Raw genomic sequence first — 20,742 nt, forward strand, 5'->3', positions numbered from 1 at the left:
GTATTTTTAAGCAAGTAGTGGATGGTAGTGATGAATGACCAAGAAGAATTATCGATCGCGGTTCTGATGATGAAGAAGATGATGATGGAGAAGACTTCGACCAAAACAAGAAGTTGAGGTAGGTACCCGAGATTGTTAGTCGTGCTGCTTTGATGAGAAGGAGCAATCTTTGCCATTAGAAGCCACGATGCTGGCAGTGGGATGTAACAAACTTAGGACCTCCATCCTAAGTAATAAAAAACCTTAGTTATATTGAAAGAAATTAAAATAAATTTAATAAATTTTAATAAATCTAGTATAGATCTTAAGGATTTCAGACTAAGTATTCTTCGCACCTTAATTTAATGTCAGGAGCCTTCTCTTTTTTGCAGAGCTGGAAAGATCCTGATGGATCACAGAAGGAAGGCAATACGTCAAACGGATTCACTGGCTTGAGAGGGCAAGAGAACCTCTGATATTGAATGAACTCGCCTCAGGACTGTGAAGTAGAGGACGAACCGAGACAACAGCGGAGTGATATTACAAATGGAGATACATTTTTAGGAAGAGATGCACTTTTATTCTCCCTGTAGCGTAGCACCTAAGGGAATGTCTATCCTAGGTGATAAAAAGCCTTACGTAGATTTAGATAAATTTAATATAATTTAGTGTAGAATCAGAGGATCTTAGACTAAGTATTTTAAATACCTCGGATTAATATCAGAAGTCTTCTTACACGCTGGGGGCCCCGGCTATTTTTACCCAGTAAGCGGTTCCTTAGCACTGAAAGCAACAGATCGTGATAAAGCCAGTACAGTATGGAAACTAACTCTACTTTCTCCTGAGCATTGCCTCCATCCATTATGCGAGAGGACTTTAACTAACAAAACATTCATGCAAAACGATCTAGTCGGAAATTTTCCAGTATAGGATCCGTCTCCCCGATGAGGATCTGCCTGCTCAACAACTTGCCCACAATGGCTCCATTCGTAACGCCAGAATGCATCACAGCAACACTAAGTCCATCTACTCCCGTCTCTCCAAGAATCGGCAGTCCATCGTCCGGCAAAACTCGATGTCCGATAGTGTAGTGACTGAACTCAAGCTCGTCTCCGCCGACAACTGAGCTTTGAAGTTTGGCGAAAAGTTCACGTGCGGTCTTTTCTGGATCGTCGCCTAGGTCACCTCCAGCGTAGCTTGAACCGAAAAGCAGTGCGCCTTCGAGGGTTTGGCGGATGTGTAGTTCGGGAGCGTTTATTACCCCGTTGATTAGCTTCTTAGGGGTGGGCTTTGTGTTGACGAGGAGACCGGCTGTGCTTTTGAGGGGGAGGGGGATATTTTGTGATGCCAGGAGGGGGACGCTTCCTAACCCTGCGGCTACGACGACATGGTCTGCAGGGATGGTTTCGCCGGATGAGAGAGTTACACCGCTAATATGGCCATCGGTTTTGGTGAAGCCTGTGACTTTGGTCTCGAGGACTTTTGCGCCGTTGTCTTTTGCGAGGTTGATCAGTAACTCAGCCGCCTTCTCAGCTTCCAAAGCTCCCTCCTGATCGTAGCCAAGACCCCATTCCGGCAGCTTCGCCTCTTCAATATGAGGTTCCCGCTTCGATAACTCCGTCTTGTCAACTCGAATAACATCATATCCCCAGGCAGTAAGGTTCTTTTGCTCCTCCTCAAGTTCTTCAGGAGATTTATCCCAGCTCGTTGTACCTCCCCAGCGAATCGGCAAGTTGTCAACAGTCTTCTCAATTTCTCTCCAATGCTCAAGAGACCTGAGCCTAAAGTCGTAGTAGAACTTCTTATCTGATGAAGCAGCGTTAAGCCAAGCGAAGGAGTTGGGGGTAGCTACTCCTCCGATATCTTCCGCGATGACGGTCACGTTTGTCTCGGAGGAGAGATGCCAAGCGATGGAGGCACCGACGATACCGCCACCAACGACGACAACATTGGAGTTTGCGACGCTCATATTGGACACTGCAAGCTTCTTGTCCTCATTCTGAGACTCATAATGACCGTCAGACATGTTGAGTTTATATGTCTCCATATCCCGACGTCGTATCAACCCCGCCTTTGCCGGACGTTCTTCTTGAGCCCGAAGTGAAGATATGATGTGCTTCGGCTGTAGGATGATAATGTTGCATAAATTATGGAAATAACTCGGTTATGTAAAGCAACCTTCTTGAAGAGGAAGGGATCGTTATTGAGTTGTTGAAACGTCTGATGACGTGCGTTGCTTTGTGATAGATCTCAAGGTCCATCCGAGCTATTCTGATTGGTTGATCTAGTCGCTGTCTAATCCTCTGTTGAACAGTATAAATGTAATGTAGGGGACAGCGGCTAGAGCGGTTCTGTGCGGCATCGTCCAAGTTACGTAACCCGACGATGCACTTTAAGCAACCCTCAACATCATCCACCAATTATAAAAGACAAACAAACGCCTAATCTGGAAATCTCCTTATTCCAAGACATTGATATCATCTCACATGTCTCGTGACTTGTTTGAGGCCTTTAAACCAAGGAAACCCACGTAATCATTCTGCATGTCTATGATTGGGGTTACACAGTGGTCGTAAATTTATCAATCATGTCTTGTTCTTTTTCAGCTGCGATAGCCAAGACAGCCATTCCATATGCCCGGATAGCAAAATTAAAATATGATAAGATGATATTTCGTTATATATTCCCGAGCTCCTGTTTGTTTTTACTGTTGTTTAGATCGTTTGTATCATCATGGCTTCACCACTCTTTGAAAGGGGCCTTGCTTGGCTTCCATATTTCGTCGTCGCCCTCTTTGCTTGGTTCATTCTCTCTTCTCTTTTCTCTTGGTATCGTCTTCGACATATACCAGGTCCTTTCTTTGGTAAATTTTCATATCTTTGGTTAGCATACATCACCATCACCGGAGCACAGCATAATCACTTGGTCAACCTCAATCGACGCTACGGACCCATTGTCAGAGTCGGTCCAAATGAGGTCTTGGTCGATGACCCAGACTTGGTCCGAAGAGTCTCAAGTACTAAGAATACATACACCAAAGGAAACTGGTATCTCGGCGCCAAATTCAATCCTTATCACGACCCCATGATGCAGATAACAGACCCAGTCCAACACGATCACCTCAAAGCCAAGCTATCTCCCGCTTACAGCGGACGCGACGCTCCCAATCTCGAAGCCGTAGTCAACAGGCAGGTCGGCAGTTTGATTCAGCTAATCAAGGAGAAATACATCTCTAGACAAGGAGATTATCGTCCAATGGAGGGAGCCAGAGTGACACGCCTTTTTACACTCGATGTCATATCGAATCTGTCTCTTGGTAAAGAATTCGGCTATCTCGAGGCCGACTCTCATTTCCACGGGATAGTCAAGGCGCTCAATGAGCATCTGATGGTCATGACGCTCGCAACAGATATTCCATGGCTGAGAAACTTGGTCTTTTCGCCTACGTTTCTGAAGCTATTTGGACCGACTGAGAATGATACAAAGGGGATTGGCCAGTTGATGAAAGTCGCGAATACAGCTGTTCGCGATCGATATGCTCCCGGAGCGGATGAGCAGCATGACATGCTGGTGGGTTATCCTTTCGGTGTACGGAAATCATATGCTAACTTGGCAAAAGGGCTCGTTCAAGAGACATGGTTTGCGACTGGAGGAGTGTCAGACTGAATCTTGTTTCATGTTTTTGGCGGGATCAGAAACTACCGCCACCGTGATACGGGTTATTCTTCTCTACATTGTCTCCTCGCCTCACATATATCAGCGCCTTCGACAAGATATCACGGAGGCGGTCTCTGAAGGTCGAGCTTCGAATCCAATCACAGACATTGAGTCTCGCCAATTACCTTATCTCCAGGTAGGTTCCCCGTTTAACTCCATGTAAATATGCTAACATTGGCTCAAAGGCAGTAATTTACGAAGGTATCCGAATCCGTCCAGTTACAACAGGCATGTTCTTCAAAGACGTCCCTGCTAGCGGAGAAACCATGCACGGAAAGTATTTTCCACCTGGTACATCAATTGGTGTCAATACATCTTCTCTCCTACGATCGGAAGCACTCTTCGGACCTGATCCTCAAGTCTTCAGGCCAGAGAGATATCTTGAAGTCGATAAAGAGACGAGTGCTCAGATGAAGCGGGATGTTGAGATTGTGTTTGGTTATGGGCGGTGGATGTGCGCTGGAAAGCCTATTGCGTTTATGGAGCTGAACAAGGTTATTTTTGAGGTATCTACTCGAATAATTGGTGTAGTTGATTTTACTGACCAGTTTCTAGCTTCTTAGGGTTTTTGATTTTCAGCTCGTTGAGCCTGAAGTGGCGATGAAGTCGGAAAGCTATATGGTGTTCCATGACCAAAGTCTGCTACTGAGGGTTACAGAAACAGATCATGAATAGAGGCAACTTTGGGATCGCAAACTATGTACATCATCGCTATCTTACTCCAGAAGATTTGTACTTGTAGTTTATATTGGCACACTTCACCAATCATCAACTGAAATTTGACCCTACACCATGACAAGGAGAGCGCAATACTATTGTACAAAGTCAACAAACAAGTGCAAGCTATTTCAATTTTGAAATTTGTTAGACATGCCCTCATTTTCACAACGATCAACGACTCTGCAGTTCTGATAACAGGTGAGTAGTTAAGCTTACTACAATCCAGCGGAAGGAATTCTAAAGCCACTTCTCTTCTCCAAGTCCTTGCCCCTTGGACGAAGCTACTCAAGTCTCTGAATCCATCTTGACAAACTTTTGCAGCATCGCATGAATAGCCTTAGGATTCGCTCCGACAAGCTCATGCTTCTTGACCCCATCCTCGAAAACTACAAATGTCGGCATTGTTCGAATGCCCTGATCTTGAGAGACTTCGGACAGATTGTCTACATCTACCGAGCAAAAGAACACATGTTCGTTGTCGTCTGTGCTTGAGAATCTGTTGCAGCGTGTAAATAAGAGCGAACTCCAATGAAGGGGGGCATCTTACCTGTCGACTATGGGTCTGATCACATGGCAGGGGCTGCCCCAGGTAGCCAAAAACTCAACAAAGACCACTGAGCGGTTTTCGAGAGCTTCTTTGAACTCTTCCTCGCCAGAGTCATGTCAGTGAATGGGGGGTTCGTGGGGGAGAAAGGAGTGTTGTACTCACGAGTGAATCTCATGCACGACCATCCTGATCCAAATAATAACCAACAAGACTTTTAATAACAGGAATCTTTGAACAGCTTGTCTGAATCAGCTTCGTGGGATTTGAGAAGATGTATTGAAGGAGGTTATATAGCTTGAAGCCGGCGATTTGTGAAACCTTGTCTTGAGGGACGCGTCATGGTATACCACAATTCATACAGAGCCAGTTGCACTTATATCTGTAACACCTCGGCAGATACTGACTGGCTGCTTTGAGTGCTCAATACGATAGTATAAGGGGCCGCAAAATCACCAGAGTTCTCGGCATTGGATGTTACTGGATCCTGAGAGGTTACAATGACTTTCACAAAGGTTGAAATGAATGTGGAACCATGATTTGTGAAGCACAAGACCTCTATGTCACAGGGTTCAAGCTCTGCACTATCCACAGATGGACAACTACAAAAGTCTAGGCATAAACCTGCCCCTGTCCAGGACCAGAGAGGTAATATTCCCAGTGGATATCTAGCTCTTGTACTCTTGAACAATCCTCTCTAGCTTGGAGGGGTCTGCTCCCACAACCTCGTCAGCCTTTTCGCCATCCTTGAAGACGATAAAGGTAGGCATCGCTCGGATGCCATACTCTTGAGACACATCCTCAGCCTCATCGACGTTGACCTTGATAAAGTAGATGGAGTCAGTTGCTTCTGACATCCTGTTTAAGGAGTAAGTTAAGTTTCATTTATGCACGATGGCGATGGCGGGACTCACTTTTCTACAACAGGGCTGATGAATCGGCATGGCCCGCACCATGGGGCCCAGAAGTCTGCGAGGACGACTGTGTTCTTTTCAAGGGCATCCCTGAACTCGGCGAGGCTGTGCGCTATTTAGTTCGACGTCCTGACATGGAGAGATTATGCTACCAACTTCTTGACTTCGTGGACTGTCATTTTGAGATGGTATTCGATGTTGGTCTCTGTATATGGGAGCTTTAAGGGTCTGAGAACCTGGAGGGTTAGAGGCGTTATATACTACGCCATGTTCCCCTCACGTCAGGACGCGTCATAGTCTGATTGGCTGATCGGGGCTTGCATCGTCGTGCATATTCCGTGTCTCCGTTGCCTTGGATTCAGAGACATTTTCCAAAACTAGACGAATCATTTTCCTGTTCTGGTTATTGTGGCGTCCTTTCGTGGTCAGATTTGCTGAGCAACATCAGCGAGTTCTCCGCATTTTACGGGAGCTGAATTGCTAGAGAGACCAATTGTCATGGCGATTGATTGAATTGTTGAGGCATTTAGCTATGACGTCTTAATTTGGAGCTATTTGCAGCTGATCAGCTTGTGGCGGAAATTCTATCTAACGATCTTAGCGTGGGCCCTACGGAGTCGAGTTGGTGATCAGTCAGCTATTTATTAGTGAGAATTTCTTAAGCTAGTGTTCATTTGGTCGGCAAATTCAATCCATATGAGAGTGATTCCCATTGCCAGTTTGAATAGGTGTCAATTGACTTGGCTATCTTCCGTGTAAGGTCAGACTAGTAGGTCGTATAATTCACAATCTACGTCAGGCGAGTTCTTATCTGGGGTTCGGACTTTTGACTAAACCCCTAGACATATGCGGCTGAGTTGATATGCAGTACCAGCTCTGTAATGCTAAGCTCTTATCTTATCACTGCGCATGCTGTGTCTCATACCCAAAGCATCATCTCATTCGACTCACAAAAAGCTTTGGTATGTCACCTTATTTCAACTCAGGCAAAAATATCAGGCTGACAGAATGTTCTACCATGATTTTGACTATTGATCAAAGAAATTCTTGGAAGCATATACGATTTCGTGTCTGTGGTTGACTAATGAGAAACAAGAGAACCCGCTTACAGTCGGCCGAGCTTGTCCCAATAACATTGTAACGATTTAAGCTCCCCTCTCTCACAACACATCTAAGGAAACTTGCTTCGGCAAGAAGAGTCCGCACCAGTAGCACCAGCACTCTGGCATCTACGTCTCCAGTCACAGTTATCAAAGCTTGAAGCACCACCGCCAAAAGTCTTGACGTTGCACTCCGTATACTGGGTGTTGGCACCGTACTCTCGAGTGTTGGGTTCCGTTCCGCCCTTGAAGTGATCGCAGACGGTCTTGGTGGCGCCGTTGTTGGGAATGCCGTTGCTGTCGTAGCAGTGGCAGCTTTCGTAGCTGGCGCACGCGGAAGCGAATGCTGAGAGGGCGAGGAGACCGAGGATCGAAACCTTCATTTTGATGGAGAAGATTGCTTTCTGAGAGAGTTGGACTTTGTTGACGGCTCTGGGGACTGGCTATGTACCTTGTTTGTAGGGTTTCAAGGCGGTGGCTTATTGATTGTGATGTTGAGAGTTGTGAGTGATGACACTTAACTTGGCGAGACCTTGACAGATATTTATACCCAAATTTACAGCTCCATAATCCCTATACTCCGTGCCTTAACTCGAAAGATCAACGGTCTCATGGTCTCCAGTACTCTCAACAGGCGTAACTACTCCGGCTTGCCAGGACTCCAGAATCTCATGACAAGAATACGAGACACTCCTGATCCTCCAACTTCTCACAGTGATGCCAAGAAACATCGCCAAGACTCAGTTGCCTATAGTCACACATAAATTTACTGGTTTGTCGTCGGTAAATCGGCCTTTAGTTCCTTGGCGAATCAGGGGTTGAACTACGTTATACAACTGCCGAAAACTTTGGCCTCGCCTATTCGTAGAGTGCCCCATATAACTCTCAAAGTTAAATACTAGCGGTCAAAATAAGCTTTTACATATAGTGATATGTGACCGATTACGTGGGTTCTCTCTTGGGGAGTTGGCCGATAATCCGAATAAGATCCCCAGGGGTCATGACTCGCGCTACAGGTCTCTACCACTTATGGGCATGTGTACTCGCTTGCTGTGATTAAAGGACGCGATCCAACCGGACTCATGCCTTCAAGGAAAGCCTACATCGTCTCAGTTGAGAGTGGTTCGGAAACGAATTGAGTAAGTCAACCTCGCCAAGGGTCCGCGTATAATGCCATCATAATGAGGGTAACCAACTCCGTGTTCCCTTTGATCCCATCCTCTACATCGCAATACATCGAAATCTCAAGAAACCTTGAGGAGCTGAACTCGGCAGTTCCTTGATAGGCCCCTTTGTCCTCTTACTTGGGCATTAATGGACAGTCCATGGTCCCGTTTCCGCTTATTCAGAGTGCCTCCGCTGACCACGTTACGGAAGTACTACTTCAGTCCGTGCTATAATAGAGAGAGCTACATTTATGGTGAGAAGCTCAGTCAACTCATGTGTTAGATGATTCACCTTTACACAAGTGACCGACGTCCCGAGTCAACTCACCCTCCATATTAAAGTGTTTAATAGCCCTAAACACGTAGTATTTAAGGGGCATCATGCACCTTCACTTAGCTAACTTTCAACTCGGTATAAGGTTTCTGTGTCTCCATAATTTTGAGGCTTCGACTCTCATGATGCTAGCTCTTTTCAAGATTGGCTACATCACGACGATCCTCCGAGTATTCCGAGACGTCTCTCGCAGACAAACATCCCCATCGCCAGCGTCTTGACCATCGACCTGACGTCCTAGGGTCCCGAGAACCAGTCTAACCAAGCTTATTACACGGCATCCCATCTACAGAGCCAACCAGTGGCTTATACCAAGCCTTCAGGCTATCTTATCCCTCGATAGCTTCCGAACATTCCAAGTCGTCAGAGCTGTGGCATCATTGTAAAATCATCTGACGAATTATCCTTCTGGCGTGAAAATGTCAAAGTATATCAGGAACAACTTTCGGCACCGAGCAGCACAAGTCTCTTACATAAAAGGGACCTCATCAAGGCTCCACGGTAGTCATAAAATTACAGTGACTGTAGGGACGAGAAAGGCCGCATTGCCTGCCCAGTCGAGCCAGGCGCTCAATGAGATGGATAAGAGATTGTCCTTCATGGTCCAGCAAATGTTAAAGAGCTTAGTGACCAATTCTTGGTGCATAATACGAAATCACCGGCTTCTTTGGACTCTATGATGCTCAATGCGAATAGAGATTCATTCCTTGTTATCTTGTGTAGGCCATTTAACAGCTATGGGGCTTTCAAAAACTGCCCCGCGCTATCTCTTCTAATTCGATGGTAGCTAGACTTACCAGTAATAGTGCAAAGCAAAGGAACAAGGGCCAAGTATGTTCTCCAACGGGGCTTTTTCTAGTGTAATTCACTTACGAGACAGTCAGCTGATGTATCTATATTACATACCTTTCTTCCCCACTCTCGCTGTTGCTGATTTATCTCTTTGTCATCCTCTCATCTCAAAAAGATACCCTAGCGGGTGATGGAGGCAACTCGGGAATAAGTGACCGTCCTGACTCCACCACGATCCGCTGAGCCGCAACCTTTTACGTTATAGAGACAGGGATGTTTCTTACTTGAAAGATTCACGGAGTGGGCTTATTAGACTTGGGAGTAACGTAATGAGATAGATCGTGTTTGATCGTCGAATCAGTTCTGGTCAAGTTGTATGAGGCTTTTGATAAACGAAAATCTCGATATCGAATTGTAGGTGTAAGAGTTTGACATTGGTATGAGACAGTGGCAAATTGGTCGAACCACTCAACTTGACTCATCGAATGACTGAAAATTCTCTTCTTTTGGGAATCAAGATGTCTCTAATGTACACGGTAGTTATAGCTTATCCTATTTACTTATCTCAATACATTTGACTGTCTGTAATACAGTCTTGTATATAGTTTCTCCAACTTTTCAACGTGGAGTCGCTAAACCTCCAAATCTCTCGGAGTCGATACCCTCATTATCAATACAAACCCCTTCCCCATGGAGATTTACGTAAATAACCAATTCAATATCTGGAGTAGTAACCAAACCTCCCCCCTCAGATCGTGGAGATTCAAAGGCGATTTAATGAAAATTTTGCATCCAGAGTCATGACCATGCCATGTGTGGGCCTAATAGCGTTGTTACTATGGGGCCTCTCATCTTTTTTATAATGGGGCCATTTAGCAAGAACTTTTTTCTCTCTTCTTTCTTTGATTCCTCACTCTTTTCCATCTTTTAGGTAATTCCTTGAATTTGGTCATCATGGCTGTTGAAAAGGTCGTGTCTGATTCTCCTGTCATTGGAGAAAAGAGCGTTATGGCTGATGAAAACGCTCCCACGAAAGAAAGCTTCACTGCAACGGGGGAAGAATATGAGCAGGATGATTTCATGACGAGGACGGGATTGAACGCCAAGTCGTTTACGAGGAAGCATTATGGACTTGGGCTGGTGGAGTTGGATCGTAAGATGAAGCCGAGACATCTTCAGATGGTTGCTATTGGAGGATCGATCGGTGCTGGGTTCTTTGTTGGATCTGGTTCGGCGTTGAGTAAAGGTGTAAGTGAGTCCTTCACTCAACTGAATATTGACTAATGGCTACAGGGCCCTGCTACGTTGTTTATCGACTTCTTCCTCGTTGGAGTCATGGTCTTCAATGTTGTCTACGCAATGGGTGAGCTCGCCGTCATGTATCCCATCTCCGGTGGTTTCTACACATATGCGGCTCGTTTTATCGACCCATCTTTTGGTTTCGCCATGGCGTGGAACTACACTCTTCAGTGGGCTGCTACACTTCCTCTCGAACTTACAGTCTGCGCTATTACGATTGGGTATTGGTCCCCGGACATTTCTCCCGGAGTCTGGATCGCCGTGTTTCTCGCTGCTATCACCATCCTCAATATGTTTGGCACGCTGGGATACGCTGAGGAGGAATTCTGGGCTGCGTGTTTTAAACTCACCTCGATTTCTATCTTTATGATAATCGCGCTGGTGTTGGTTTGTGGTGGGGGTCCGTCGAGTGGAAGCTATGATACGTATCAGGGCTTTAAGCTATGGCATGATCCTGGGGCTTTCAAGAATGGATTCAAGGGATTTTGCTCTGTTTTCGTAACGGCGGCGTTCTCGTTTGCTGGTTCGGAACTCGTGGGTTTGGCAGCGGCTGAGTCTCGAAATCCTACTGCTTCTGTCCCTGCGGCTATCAAGCAGGTCTTTTGGAGAATCTGTTTGTTTTACATCGTTGCTCTGCTCTTCGTTGGATTGTTGATCAGCTGCAATGATCCGAATCTTCTCAGCGCGAGTTCTTACTCCAACAGCGCAGCTTCACCATTCGTTCTTGTTGGAAAGTATTCTGGTCTCAAGGGTCTCGATCACTACATGAACGCCGTTATCCTCTCATCAGTTCTATCCCTCGGCATCGCCTCCGTGTACGGCGGATCTCGCACACTTCTGGCGCTTGCACAGCAGGGTTTTGCCCCAAAGATCTTTACCTGGGTTGATCGAGCGGGTCGACCTTTACCGTCTGTTGGATTCATCATTGCGTTTGGATGTCTTGCGTTTTTGAACCTTGATGCAGCTGGTCCTGTTATTTTCGACTGGCTTTTGGCTTTGTCGGGACTAGCTATGCTTGTTTGCTGGGGATCGATCTGTCTTGCGCATATTCGATTCAGAGCGGCGTGGAAGTATAACGGACATACACTCGACGAAATCCCATTCAAGGCTATTGGTGGCGTTTGGGGGTCATGGTTAGGCTTGATCTTTGTTGTTGTCATTCTCATTGCTCAGGTAAGCACCAAATCTTGATTCGTCGGAATAATTGCTAACATATTTCAGTTCTACGTGGCCATCGTCGCCCCTGTTGGCGAGTCGGGAATGGGTACTGTTGAAGACTTTTTTATGCAGTATCTTGGACTCCCCATTGTGCTGGCTTTCTGGGCTGGAGGATATCTCTGGAAGAGGACACGTTGGATCAGCATTGAGAAGATTGATATTGATACGGGACGACGTGAACATGATTGGGAGGCTATCAATGCTTGGAGGACAGAGCTCGCTACGTTTCCCTGGTGGAAGCGATTGAGGTATACTTTGTTCTAGTTTGGAACGGCTGATGGATATGGATATAGATATAGATATAGAGTTTATGACTATGATAATATTTGATTACAGAGATTTCCGTTTTCGCCCTATATCTGAAAGCTTATAAATATTGGAGGAATTATCCATGACCTGCAATATCCCATGCCTGGGGTCAATCGATTCCTTAGGCGTCAGCTGTCAGTTTGTCCGTTTTGCTGTGTGCACTCTCGTCACTCTGATCCGATCCCTTTGTTGGGCAGATGATGGACCACCTTGTCTCACCACGCTTATTAACTACTGACAAAAAGTGGCATTTGTTCATGAGCACAGCAAACTGCTCACAGCATCATAGTTAGTCACATTTGTGAATCAACGCCTCTAAAAGAACGATATATCTACCTAACCCGCCCACGACCTTTCCTACACTTGAACGGACTGAGATAACCTCAAGTAAACTGGTCCTTTGACTAAATCGAGCTACCACAATCTCGCCGAGTGTCGGAAGAAAGCTAGCATGGAGACCGATATGAGCAACGCAGGCCCATGGTCACAAGCTGACTTGCCCTGGGACTTTCTTATCGACACCTTTCCCTTCCTTACCAACCAAGCCTACCACGCACTATCCGTCCAGCTAGACTTCTTCCGTACCATGAGCACTATGAACTTCCCTATTCCTCAGGATGCGAACGGAAAGAAAAAGTTAACAGCAATCCTCGATAAAGCTAGTCTTGTCAACGACCTCGTGTCAAGCTTGACTCACAGCTCTGAACTTCTCATCGAGCTAAAGGAAATGGAATATGACGAGGTCATCAATGCGAGGAGAAGTGAAGTCAGCAGTATGATTGATGAGGCTAGCGATAATATTCAAAAGGTGATTGCGATACAGACGAAGGAAGTTGAGAGAGGCTTGGGGCAGCAAGGTTCAGAGGTTCAAGAACAACAGAGACGTGCAGAACAGGAGAGACTTTTCCAACGAGGGATCAGTGGAGTGCCACATGTGCAGCCCGCAGTTCTTCAGCAGAGTCACGCGCCGCAACAAAACATCTTATCAGAGCAGATTCCAGGGCTTCACCATGCGTCTGTATCACCAGCCGGACGTCAGGGATACAATCCAGTACCACTAAACAACCCAGTTCCAGTACACCCTCAGGCCCCAACACACCCTCAGCCTCCGACACATATTCAGGCTCCAGGGTATGGTCAACTTCCGACACATCCCCTCCCCCAACCAGTCCCCATACAAAGACAAGATAGCGTATACACCGAAACAAGCACCACAAGCTCTGATGACTCTGAGATTCGACGAATGCTGGCTAGAGAGCTGAAAAAGCAAAAGAAAAAAGACAGAGCGGCCAAGAGAATGGCAAAAATGAGGAGAGAACGAGATAGGGGCGACTTTTGTAAACGCTGTGGACGCTGTTGATAACAACACACCAAAACATGCGCATAATCATCGTTGTTCTGAGTACGATGTCTTGTTCTACGAGTAAACACTCTGAATAAATACCTTAATACTCAGCTCATTAGACCAGTTTGACGATTATTCTCTCAATTAAAGTCCAAATCCAACTTGGTACTCTTTTCGGTGCCTATCTTGAACGGCGTCCATCATTCTCTCGTTCTGAAGCTTACCCTATGCTATGCTCAAGCCATCAAGATCTCGTCTAGGACTATTAGAAGGGGCAAGAGAACTTGGGATCTCTTTTCGAAGTGACGAAAAGACTTAAACAAGTTTACATATCTTAGCATGTCATCAGACCTTTTCATTCCATCACCTTGATTTAGAACTAAGGGTCTTGTGGTAAATTGCCTGATAACCCTACTACAACTAGAGGCATGGCTAATGTCTTTCGGCAAAGCATCTGTGGACTCCATGTATTTTATGGCCCTCTGATCGGATAAAGCGTTCATATAGAGCTTCTAATCTAATCGACACGCTGGGCTCGTTTCCAAAATCCAGTTGTTATGCCTGGCCTATTCACCATGACTTGGTGTTGTGAGCAGTGCATCACCATATCAACTGCGACTTGGTGGATGGTTCAGGGGTTAACCGGCTAGCGAGTGTTTTCGTCACTGGACATGGAAAGGCCACAGGTTTCTTGCCTCCCCTAAGGTAGCCTAAGAAAGTACCTTACCTACTGACTTCAGCATGCGCTCCACCACCTGTAGAAGGTATGGAATCGCAACTTCCTACCATAAGGTTGCAGTGCCTTCCCTTGTGATACTTGGTTAACTACCAAGGTAAGCGCGTGATGAAAAGAATCTCCAAACCAACTTGTACACTACAAGCTTTTACTCTTCATCCATCATCATCAACATCATTCATCATTCATCAAGACTACCGTATCATATCAAAGCACCATGTGTGAGTTTAAAGACGAGATAAACGAAGATCCCAACCCCTTCAGCACCGTACCACCACCCTCAGGGCCTTCAGGACCTTCAGGATCACCGGACTCCATCATCGTCAGCTCTGCCCCTCCCACAACGCAATTTGATAAGGTTGCTCCGAGACCAACACTTGGCAATCCTCGGAAACACAAGCGTGCCACTGTGGCAGAAGAAACAGAAGAATTTGAGAATAACCCATCGGCCAAGCGTATCCAGACTGATCAAAGCCATGTTCCAACTCCTGCTGAGACGCCGTTTGATAATTCGGCTCCTGTTGAGAAGCCGCTCAGTGAGCATGAGTCGTCTCCAAGCCTCGAGTCTTGGTCCCCAGAACCGCAGCCTTCGCTTCCGCCACCGATTATACCGGATCTATTACCACAAAGGCCTTCTGAGGGGCCTGAACCCGAACCCGATCAAAGCACCCCCAGCCAAGGCAATCCCAACCAAGGCTTTCCTAGCCCCCCTTCACGGCCTTCAGAACATGTCTCGTCTGGTGTCGCCAACCTCAGACAAAATGGGAGAGACCTCCTCCGCGCCCTGGATCAATCTCAAAAGAATAACCGGAACCAGCTGATTCAGGTAGTGTTATCTGGGCTTCGAGACGAGCAAAGCTGCTCGGCTGAGGGCTTATGCTTACACCGCAGCAAACCAAAACGGGTGCCCCATGTGTCCCATGAGCGGTACTGGATAAAGATCAACTGGCCACAGGTTACCATGGGCGAACGAGCTGGCCAACCCCCACAGTTTTACCATCTCAGTTGCTAGGATGAAATGACAGACATGGAAGAACTCTTGAGAAGGAAGCTCTTCCCAAAGATAGCCGAAACCCAAAATGGAGACTTGAATAGTGTTGGGCTCATGGCGAGACAGTGGCTCTTACGCTCGGGCCTTGTCTATCCAGACAGAATGAATGAGATGCTCCACAGAATCAAGTCAACTAAGAAGAAGTCCGGGGACGATCTCGCTGAACTTTGGCGACTCGAATGTGAACGAACACAGTGGCACGTAGCGCACCACCCTTGTAAGCTTTCGGACATCATCAAGGCGGGAGATACTTATGTATGAGAAGTGATGGAGGGGGTTGGCCGTGACAGTGGGTAAATACAATCCTCAACTGCCTTCATTATAAACACAAATATACAGGGGTATTAACTATCATCACATCCGCTCCACTCCCTACTTAGAAGCCCTCGTATGCTCCTCATAAAACTCCAGCGTCAGCGCCGCCAAAAACCCAGGAATGCATCCCTTCTCCCGAACCCAGAACCCAATCAGATCATTGATCCTCCTCGCAAAGTCACTCCTCGGCCCACCGCCAACCTTCATCGTCCCGCGCTCGCCATCAAACACGATCGAGTTCTCGTGCTCGTCTGTCTGCGAGGGGTAGAACGTGCTCTCGACGCGCATCTTGCCGTTGGGGATGAACGTCACGGTCCAGCCGAGCGTGGAGAAGATGGCTTCCTTGAACTCTTGGGATTTGGAGGCCCAGACTTCTTTCAGGCGGCGCGTGCGCTTCTCGGCGGACGCGGTCTCGGCCTTGGCGGCGGTGATTTCGCGCTCCATTGCGGCGAGGACCGAGGTTGGGATCATGGGGACGGAGGAGTTGGCGTTCTTGGATTGGAGGGTTGCGAGGAGTTCTTCGTTCTCCTTCTTTAGGGCTTCGAGGGTGGAGCGCTTGATGGCTTCAAAGTCCGATGTGGGGTTGGACTTGAGTGATAGAACGCGTGTTTGTGTTTGTTGCTTGGCAGCTTTGAGTTGTTCCTTGCTGGTAGACAAGTCCTTCTCCAGCAGGGCGATCTTGTTTTGCGACTTGGTCAGTTGCTCCTCCAGCATACGCTTCTTTCGCGTGAGTTGACCGAGTTGCTCTTGAGAACTGTCATCCTCCGCTCTTGAGCGCTTGCTACCCGTCGCGGGTTGGGGTGTGCTTGGCGCTGAGGGTTCAATTGACGATAGCTCAGCGTGTAGGTTCTGGACTTCCATCTTATACTTGTCGACGAGGTCCTCCAGTTCTTGCACGCGCTGAACACGCGCTTGGTCAAATTGCTCTGGTTGAAGTGTCTCGTCCTCGGTGTCAAACGTCTTGAGCTGTGCGCGGAGGTACTCAACCTCCTTGACAGCCAGGGCACGTTGGCGCTCCAGTCGCATTCGTGCCTTGTCGGCGTTGCTGGCACTTGCCACAGTCTTTGCATTCTCGACCTCATTCTTCAGTTGAGCCTGCTCGTCGCGGAGCGATTGGATCGTGTTCTGGGCAGCAGTGATCTCGGCCTGTAGAGCACCAACCTTTTCGACATACGATGCATTTGTCAAGCGTTCCTCAACGAGAGCCCTCACTACAGCCTCTGGAGAGTCAAATTCGGACTCGTCTGTCTCGGCAGCGTTTCTAAGATACGCCGACCAGGCCAAGCGCTCATCCTCTAATCGCTGTCGTTGTATACGCGCCTCAGCAAGCTCTGCTTCAACCAATTCCGCCGACTCCAACTTCCGCTGTAGTGTTCGCTTCTCCTCTTCGACAACTTCAACTGCCTTGCTCAACGCTCGTAGGTGTTTAAGTTCGGAGAGCTGGTCACGGTTCGTGGCCTCGAGGTTTCGAATATGTTGAACTTGTTCGGTAAGTTCGTGTCGGATAATCTCCATCGTCTCTGCATCTCCGCTTTGCGCTTTTAGCCGTAGAACATCGGCCTCGAGATTCGCGATGACTCCATCCTTCTCTGCCAATTGAGCTTGGGTCTGCTGCAGCACATTCTCCCGCTGCTCGCTCTCCTGCTCAAATTCTTGGATGGTCTTTTGCGCCGCGGCAATCTGCATCTCCATGTCTGTGGCTTTTCGGTCGGCAATTCGGGCAGCATCGTCCTTGGCTGTGGATAGATCCTCAAGCTGTTCCTGCAGCAAGCGGGCCTCATCCTCTGCTTCACGAACCTTGCGCTCTAGTTGTTTCTTATCCCCATCGATAGAGTCTTTAACTTCTTGTAGCTCTCTTTGAAGGGCTTCTGTCTGGGCGACTGCCTTCTCGCGTTCAGCCTCAGCGGCTTGTCGGTGGCTCGCTTCATCCTGCTCCCGCCGTCGAGCTTGTTCCAACTTGCTACTTTGTTCTGACGCTGTAATCTCCTGCTCTTGCTCAGAAGTCTGGATTCTATATTGTAGAGTTCCAATCTCAGCTTTCAATGACTCAATCTCTCGCCTATACTTCTCGTACTCGTCCGCATCGGGGGGCGCCATGTTCTCCTTATGACTTTCGCGCGAACCGGGGCGGACAGACTCAGCGACGTGGCTTTGGCGAGATTGAGGTCGAGGAATATATGATTCGCCTGTTATTATATTGTATGACGGTGTTGTGCTCGCGCGGAAAGAGGAAATCTGAGCCAGGGCTTGGGGTCAGAAACATGTGCTCAAGCTTGGGAATGTTTGTTTTGTTTTGTGTTGACTTACCCTGGACTGTCGTAGAGATGTCTGAGGTCTGTCTATAGCAGACGTACTCGCTCGGAATCTGGCGTTCACTGAGCCTCGTCTGCTCCCGCACCCATCTTTTTCGTTGGGCGTAAAGGAGCGCATTTTCCGAGTTTTGTGGGCTGCGTTGCTTGAATGAATGAAAGATCGCGGTCTGGAGGTGGTTTGTTTGCGATCACCACGGGAGCTTGCGTCGTCACGTGACCCACCTGGTCCTTGCGTTCAAAGATGGGCTTCAAGATGATGTCAAGGAGAAGTGGCATAGAGTATGTTCTTTGTTTCAAAGGAGTTGTGAAAAGGCTTGGAAGGAAGACGAATCTAATATTCTTATTTGTGTAGAGTTGCTCTTATGCTGAGAGAGCGTTTGGGTTAAACATTTGCCCAAGACGTTTTGGCTCGTGTGTAGGGTATCCTAGAAGAAGCTGTGTCAAGCTCCACGAAGCTTCTTGAACTTTGGAGGCGTATAACGGCAGGCTAATTTAGCATTGAGGATGGTGGTGTTAGTCTCTGTCACACGATTGATAGCATGTTGAGCAAATTCTATTGTTGTAACTATTAGGGTCCGTCGATAATGGTCCCATCGTCGTTATACCTCGTCTAAGGTACCTATTATAAGTTACCAACATTTCCCTATCGCAGTACAATAGCTCTTTGAGTTTACACAAACCAACAGTCCAATCCCTAACCAAAGCCAGGCCAGACGCTCCCTGAGCCCCTGAGAAACTCTCCAATCGCTCCCCCATAATGACGCATCCTTGCAAACCATCCTCTCTCCAAGCCTGCCAAGTCGATATCATCCCAGTGACGTCTTCCGTACCTGATAAAGATGGACCCCTGTCCCCGTCCCTAGAGCGCATCCTAATTGGCCATCCCACATCCCTCATGACCCACTTCTCTTTCTTTTCCCTTGTGTCAAGCTTCAGGACCCGACGATCACCGAAGTCGAGTTGCGATCCATCCGCTTACAAAACTGAGCTCCACTGACGTCGATTCTCGAATGACGACGGTTTTATCCGTTCCGTTTTGCTTGCGCTTCTTTATAGCTCTTCTTTTTCTTGTGTGAATGGGACCGAAGCTTCCGCGGCAGCTGACGACCTCGGTATCAAGAGCTTCAGCTGTAACATCGTCTCTTACAACCTCTTATGTTTTGAACGTTTAACTCAACCTTTTGCATCACCTGTTGAGAACTCTGGTCTTCAGCAATGGCCTCAATTGGCCTCCGGGTAAGCTCTATACCCCCTACCTCTTCGTTGTCCTCTAACATCTCTAGTCCTCTGTGACCACCCGCGCCATATCCTTCCGATCCTCCCATCTACGATTAATCCCCCCAACACAATACCTACGATACTACTCCAACTCACCAAAACCCTCCAGCTCAAGCTCGAGTTCGAGTTCAAGCTCCAACGAGTCCATCGCAAGCAGCGCATCCTCAGCGCCAAGCAGTAAACTCAATGTCTTCAGCAGTGAATGGGAAGACCTCGACACATCCATCAAGTCCTTCGCCGACCTACCACATCGACTCTTCGGCGCGAACCAACACATGATCATCAACTACGAGCTCAAGGAAGCTTTGCGCCTTATGCTGCGGCAGTTCAACGCACCGATAATGTACTGCTTTGCCTACGGCTCTGGTGTGTTTCCTCAGAGTCCTTCCAAGGCGAGTATTTCGGAAGCAGACTTTCGCGCTGTGCATCCGAACCCACCGGAGGCGTTGATCAAGTCGCAGAAGGGATCGCCCAAGGTGCTGGACTTTATCTTTGGTGTGTCGCATGTTGAGCATTGGCATTCGATAAACATGAAGCAACATCGGAACCATTACTCGGGACTGGCTTCGCTTGGATCGGGCGTGGTATCGCGCGTGCAGAATTGGGGTGCTGGTGTCTACTTCAACCCATACGTCGAGGTCAACGGGATGCTCATCAAGTACGGCGTCACAAGTATCGATAACCTCGTTCGCGACCTTTCTTCATGGGATAGTTTATACCTCGCCGGTCGTCTTCAAAAACCCGTCAAGATTCTCCGCGACCATCCTCGCGTCCGACTCGCCAACCAACATAACCTTATCGCCGCAGTCCGAACAGCCCTTCTCCTCCTCCCACCACAGTTCACCGAAGCTGAACTCTACAGCACCATCGCTGGTCTAAGCTATCTAGGCGATCCACGAATGGCCCTCCCAACAGAGAACAAGAGCAAAGTCACAAACATCGTGGACAACAACATCATTCACTTCCGTCGTCTCTACGCCCCTCTCGTCAAGACCCTTCCCAACGTGGACTTTACAGGCGCTTGTCGCATCGACGACACAGACTGGATCATGAATCCCGAAGCCGACAACAAGCTCCAGCAAGATATGGATCCCATACGTCGGGGTAACATGGTCAGACGACTTCCCCAAACCTTCCGATCACGTCTCTATTTCCAATACCAAAGACGCTTCGGCATTCCCCGCGGAGAGTTCAACGAGCTCATGAAAGCCTCAACGGACGAAGAAGGCGGCGCCGTTAAAAAGATGCAGGGTGGAGAGTTTGAGCGCCGCATCGCCACAGACGACGCCCAGAAACTCAATGACACGGTACGCGTCGTTATCAAGCAAACGGTCAACTGGCCAAGTACCGTGCAAAGCATCAAGGGCTTATTAATGGGTGGACTCTCAAGAACGTGGCGTTATCTGGGGGAGAAGTATTCGAAGTATAAGAAGGACCAAGATAGTAAAAAGAGCAAAAAGGCGTGAGATCATTTCTGTATATTAAGAGCATAACTTCACGTCCCATGAATGAGGATGGTTTTGGGAGTAAGGACAAAAAGGAATTGGTATAGACGCAGCGAAGTTGCAAAAAAGACTCTGGACATGGGTAATGTCCCTTTTTATGATTCATCA

At 47.7% G+C, this 20,742-nt stretch overlaps 8 protein-coding genes across 8 annotated transcripts; 4 read left to right on the forward strand and 4 right to left on the reverse strand.

The window, feature by feature from the left end:
• Nucleotides 1-871: 871 nt before the first annotated feature.
• On the reverse strand, nucleotides 872-2,005 carry FSUBG_8717 (Opine oxidase subunit B; the record flags this gene model as incomplete). Its single annotated transcript, XM_036687152.1, has 1 exon — nucleotides 872-2,005. One exon carries the CDS (start codon nucleotides 2,003-2,005, stop codon nucleotides 872-874), a length of 1,134 nt encoding a protein of 377 aa, XP_036535749.1.
• Nucleotides 2,006-2,712: 707 nt separating this feature from the next.
• Nucleotides 2,713-4,371, forward strand: FSUBG_8718 (pisatin demethylase; the record flags this gene model as incomplete). The annotated part of the gene is made up of 4 exons (XM_036687153.1): nucleotides 2,713-3,549; nucleotides 3,599-3,832; nucleotides 3,882-4,202; nucleotides 4,252-4,371. 4 exons carry the CDS (start codon nucleotides 2,713-2,715, stop codon nucleotides 4,369-4,371), a joined length of 1,512 nt encoding a protein of 503 aa, XP_036535750.1.
• A 1,257-nt stretch (nucleotides 4,372-5,628) lies between these two features.
• On the reverse strand, nucleotides 5,629-6,053 carry FSUBG_8719 (thioredoxin; the record flags this gene model as incomplete). Its single annotated transcript, XM_036687154.1, has 3 exons — nucleotides 5,629-5,818; nucleotides 5,875-5,979; nucleotides 6,031-6,053. The coding sequence occupies 3 exons, from the start codon at nucleotides 6,051-6,053 to the stop codon at nucleotides 5,629-5,631; spliced, it is 318 nt and encodes a 105-aa protein (XP_036535751.1).
• Nucleotides 6,054-7,045: 992 nt separating this feature from the next.
• Nucleotides 7,046-7,357, reverse strand: FSUBG_8720 (uncharacterized protein; the record flags this gene model as incomplete). Its single annotated transcript, XM_036687156.1, has 1 exon — nucleotides 7,046-7,357. One exon carries the CDS (start codon nucleotides 7,355-7,357, stop codon nucleotides 7,046-7,048), a length of 312 nt encoding a protein of 103 aa, XP_036535752.1.
• A 2,863-nt stretch (nucleotides 7,358-10,220) lies between these two features.
• Nucleotides 10,221-13,452, forward strand: FSUBG_8721 (amino-acid permease inda1; the record flags this gene model as incomplete). Its single annotated transcript, XM_036687157.1, has 4 exons — nucleotides 10,221-10,514; nucleotides 10,560-11,738; nucleotides 11,787-12,031; nucleotides 12,507-13,452. The coding sequence occupies 4 exons, from the start codon at nucleotides 10,221-10,223 to the stop codon at nucleotides 13,450-13,452; spliced, it is 2,664 nt and encodes an 887-aa protein (XP_036535753.1).
• Nucleotides 13,453-14,390: 938 nt separating this feature from the next.
• On the forward strand, nucleotides 14,391-15,185 carry FSUBG_8722 (uncharacterized protein; the record flags this gene model as incomplete). The annotated part of the gene is made up of 1 exon (XM_036687158.1): nucleotides 14,391-15,185. One exon carries the CDS (start codon nucleotides 14,391-14,393, stop codon nucleotides 15,183-15,185), a length of 795 nt encoding a protein of 264 aa, XP_036535754.1.
• A 411-nt stretch (nucleotides 15,186-15,596) lies between these two features.
• On the reverse strand, nucleotides 15,597-18,127 carry FSUBG_8723 (mitotic spindle assembly checkpoint MAD1; the record flags this gene model as incomplete). Its single annotated transcript, XM_036687159.1, has 3 exons — nucleotides 15,597-17,725; nucleotides 17,847-18,018; nucleotides 18,074-18,127. 3 exons carry the CDS (start codon nucleotides 18,125-18,127, stop codon nucleotides 15,597-15,599), a joined length of 2,355 nt encoding a protein of 784 aa, XP_036535755.1.
• Nucleotides 18,128-19,066: 939 nt separating this feature from the next.
• On the forward strand, nucleotides 19,067-20,595 carry FSUBG_8724 (proline transport; the record flags this gene model as incomplete). Its single annotated transcript, XM_036687160.1, has 2 exons — nucleotides 19,067-19,087; nucleotides 19,135-20,595. 2 exons carry the CDS (start codon nucleotides 19,067-19,069, stop codon nucleotides 20,593-20,595), a joined length of 1,482 nt encoding a protein of 493 aa, XP_036535756.1.
• Nucleotides 20,596-20,742: the final 147 nt, after the last annotated feature.

The sequence above is a fragment of the Fusarium subglutinans genome, assembly GCF_013396075.1.
Source record: "Fusarium subglutinans strain NRRL 66333 chromosome Unknown NRRL66333_c0000123, whole genome shotgun sequence".
Lineage (NCBI taxonomy): Eukaryota > Fungi > Ascomycota > Sordariomycetes > Hypocreales > Nectriaceae > Fusarium > Fusarium subglutinans.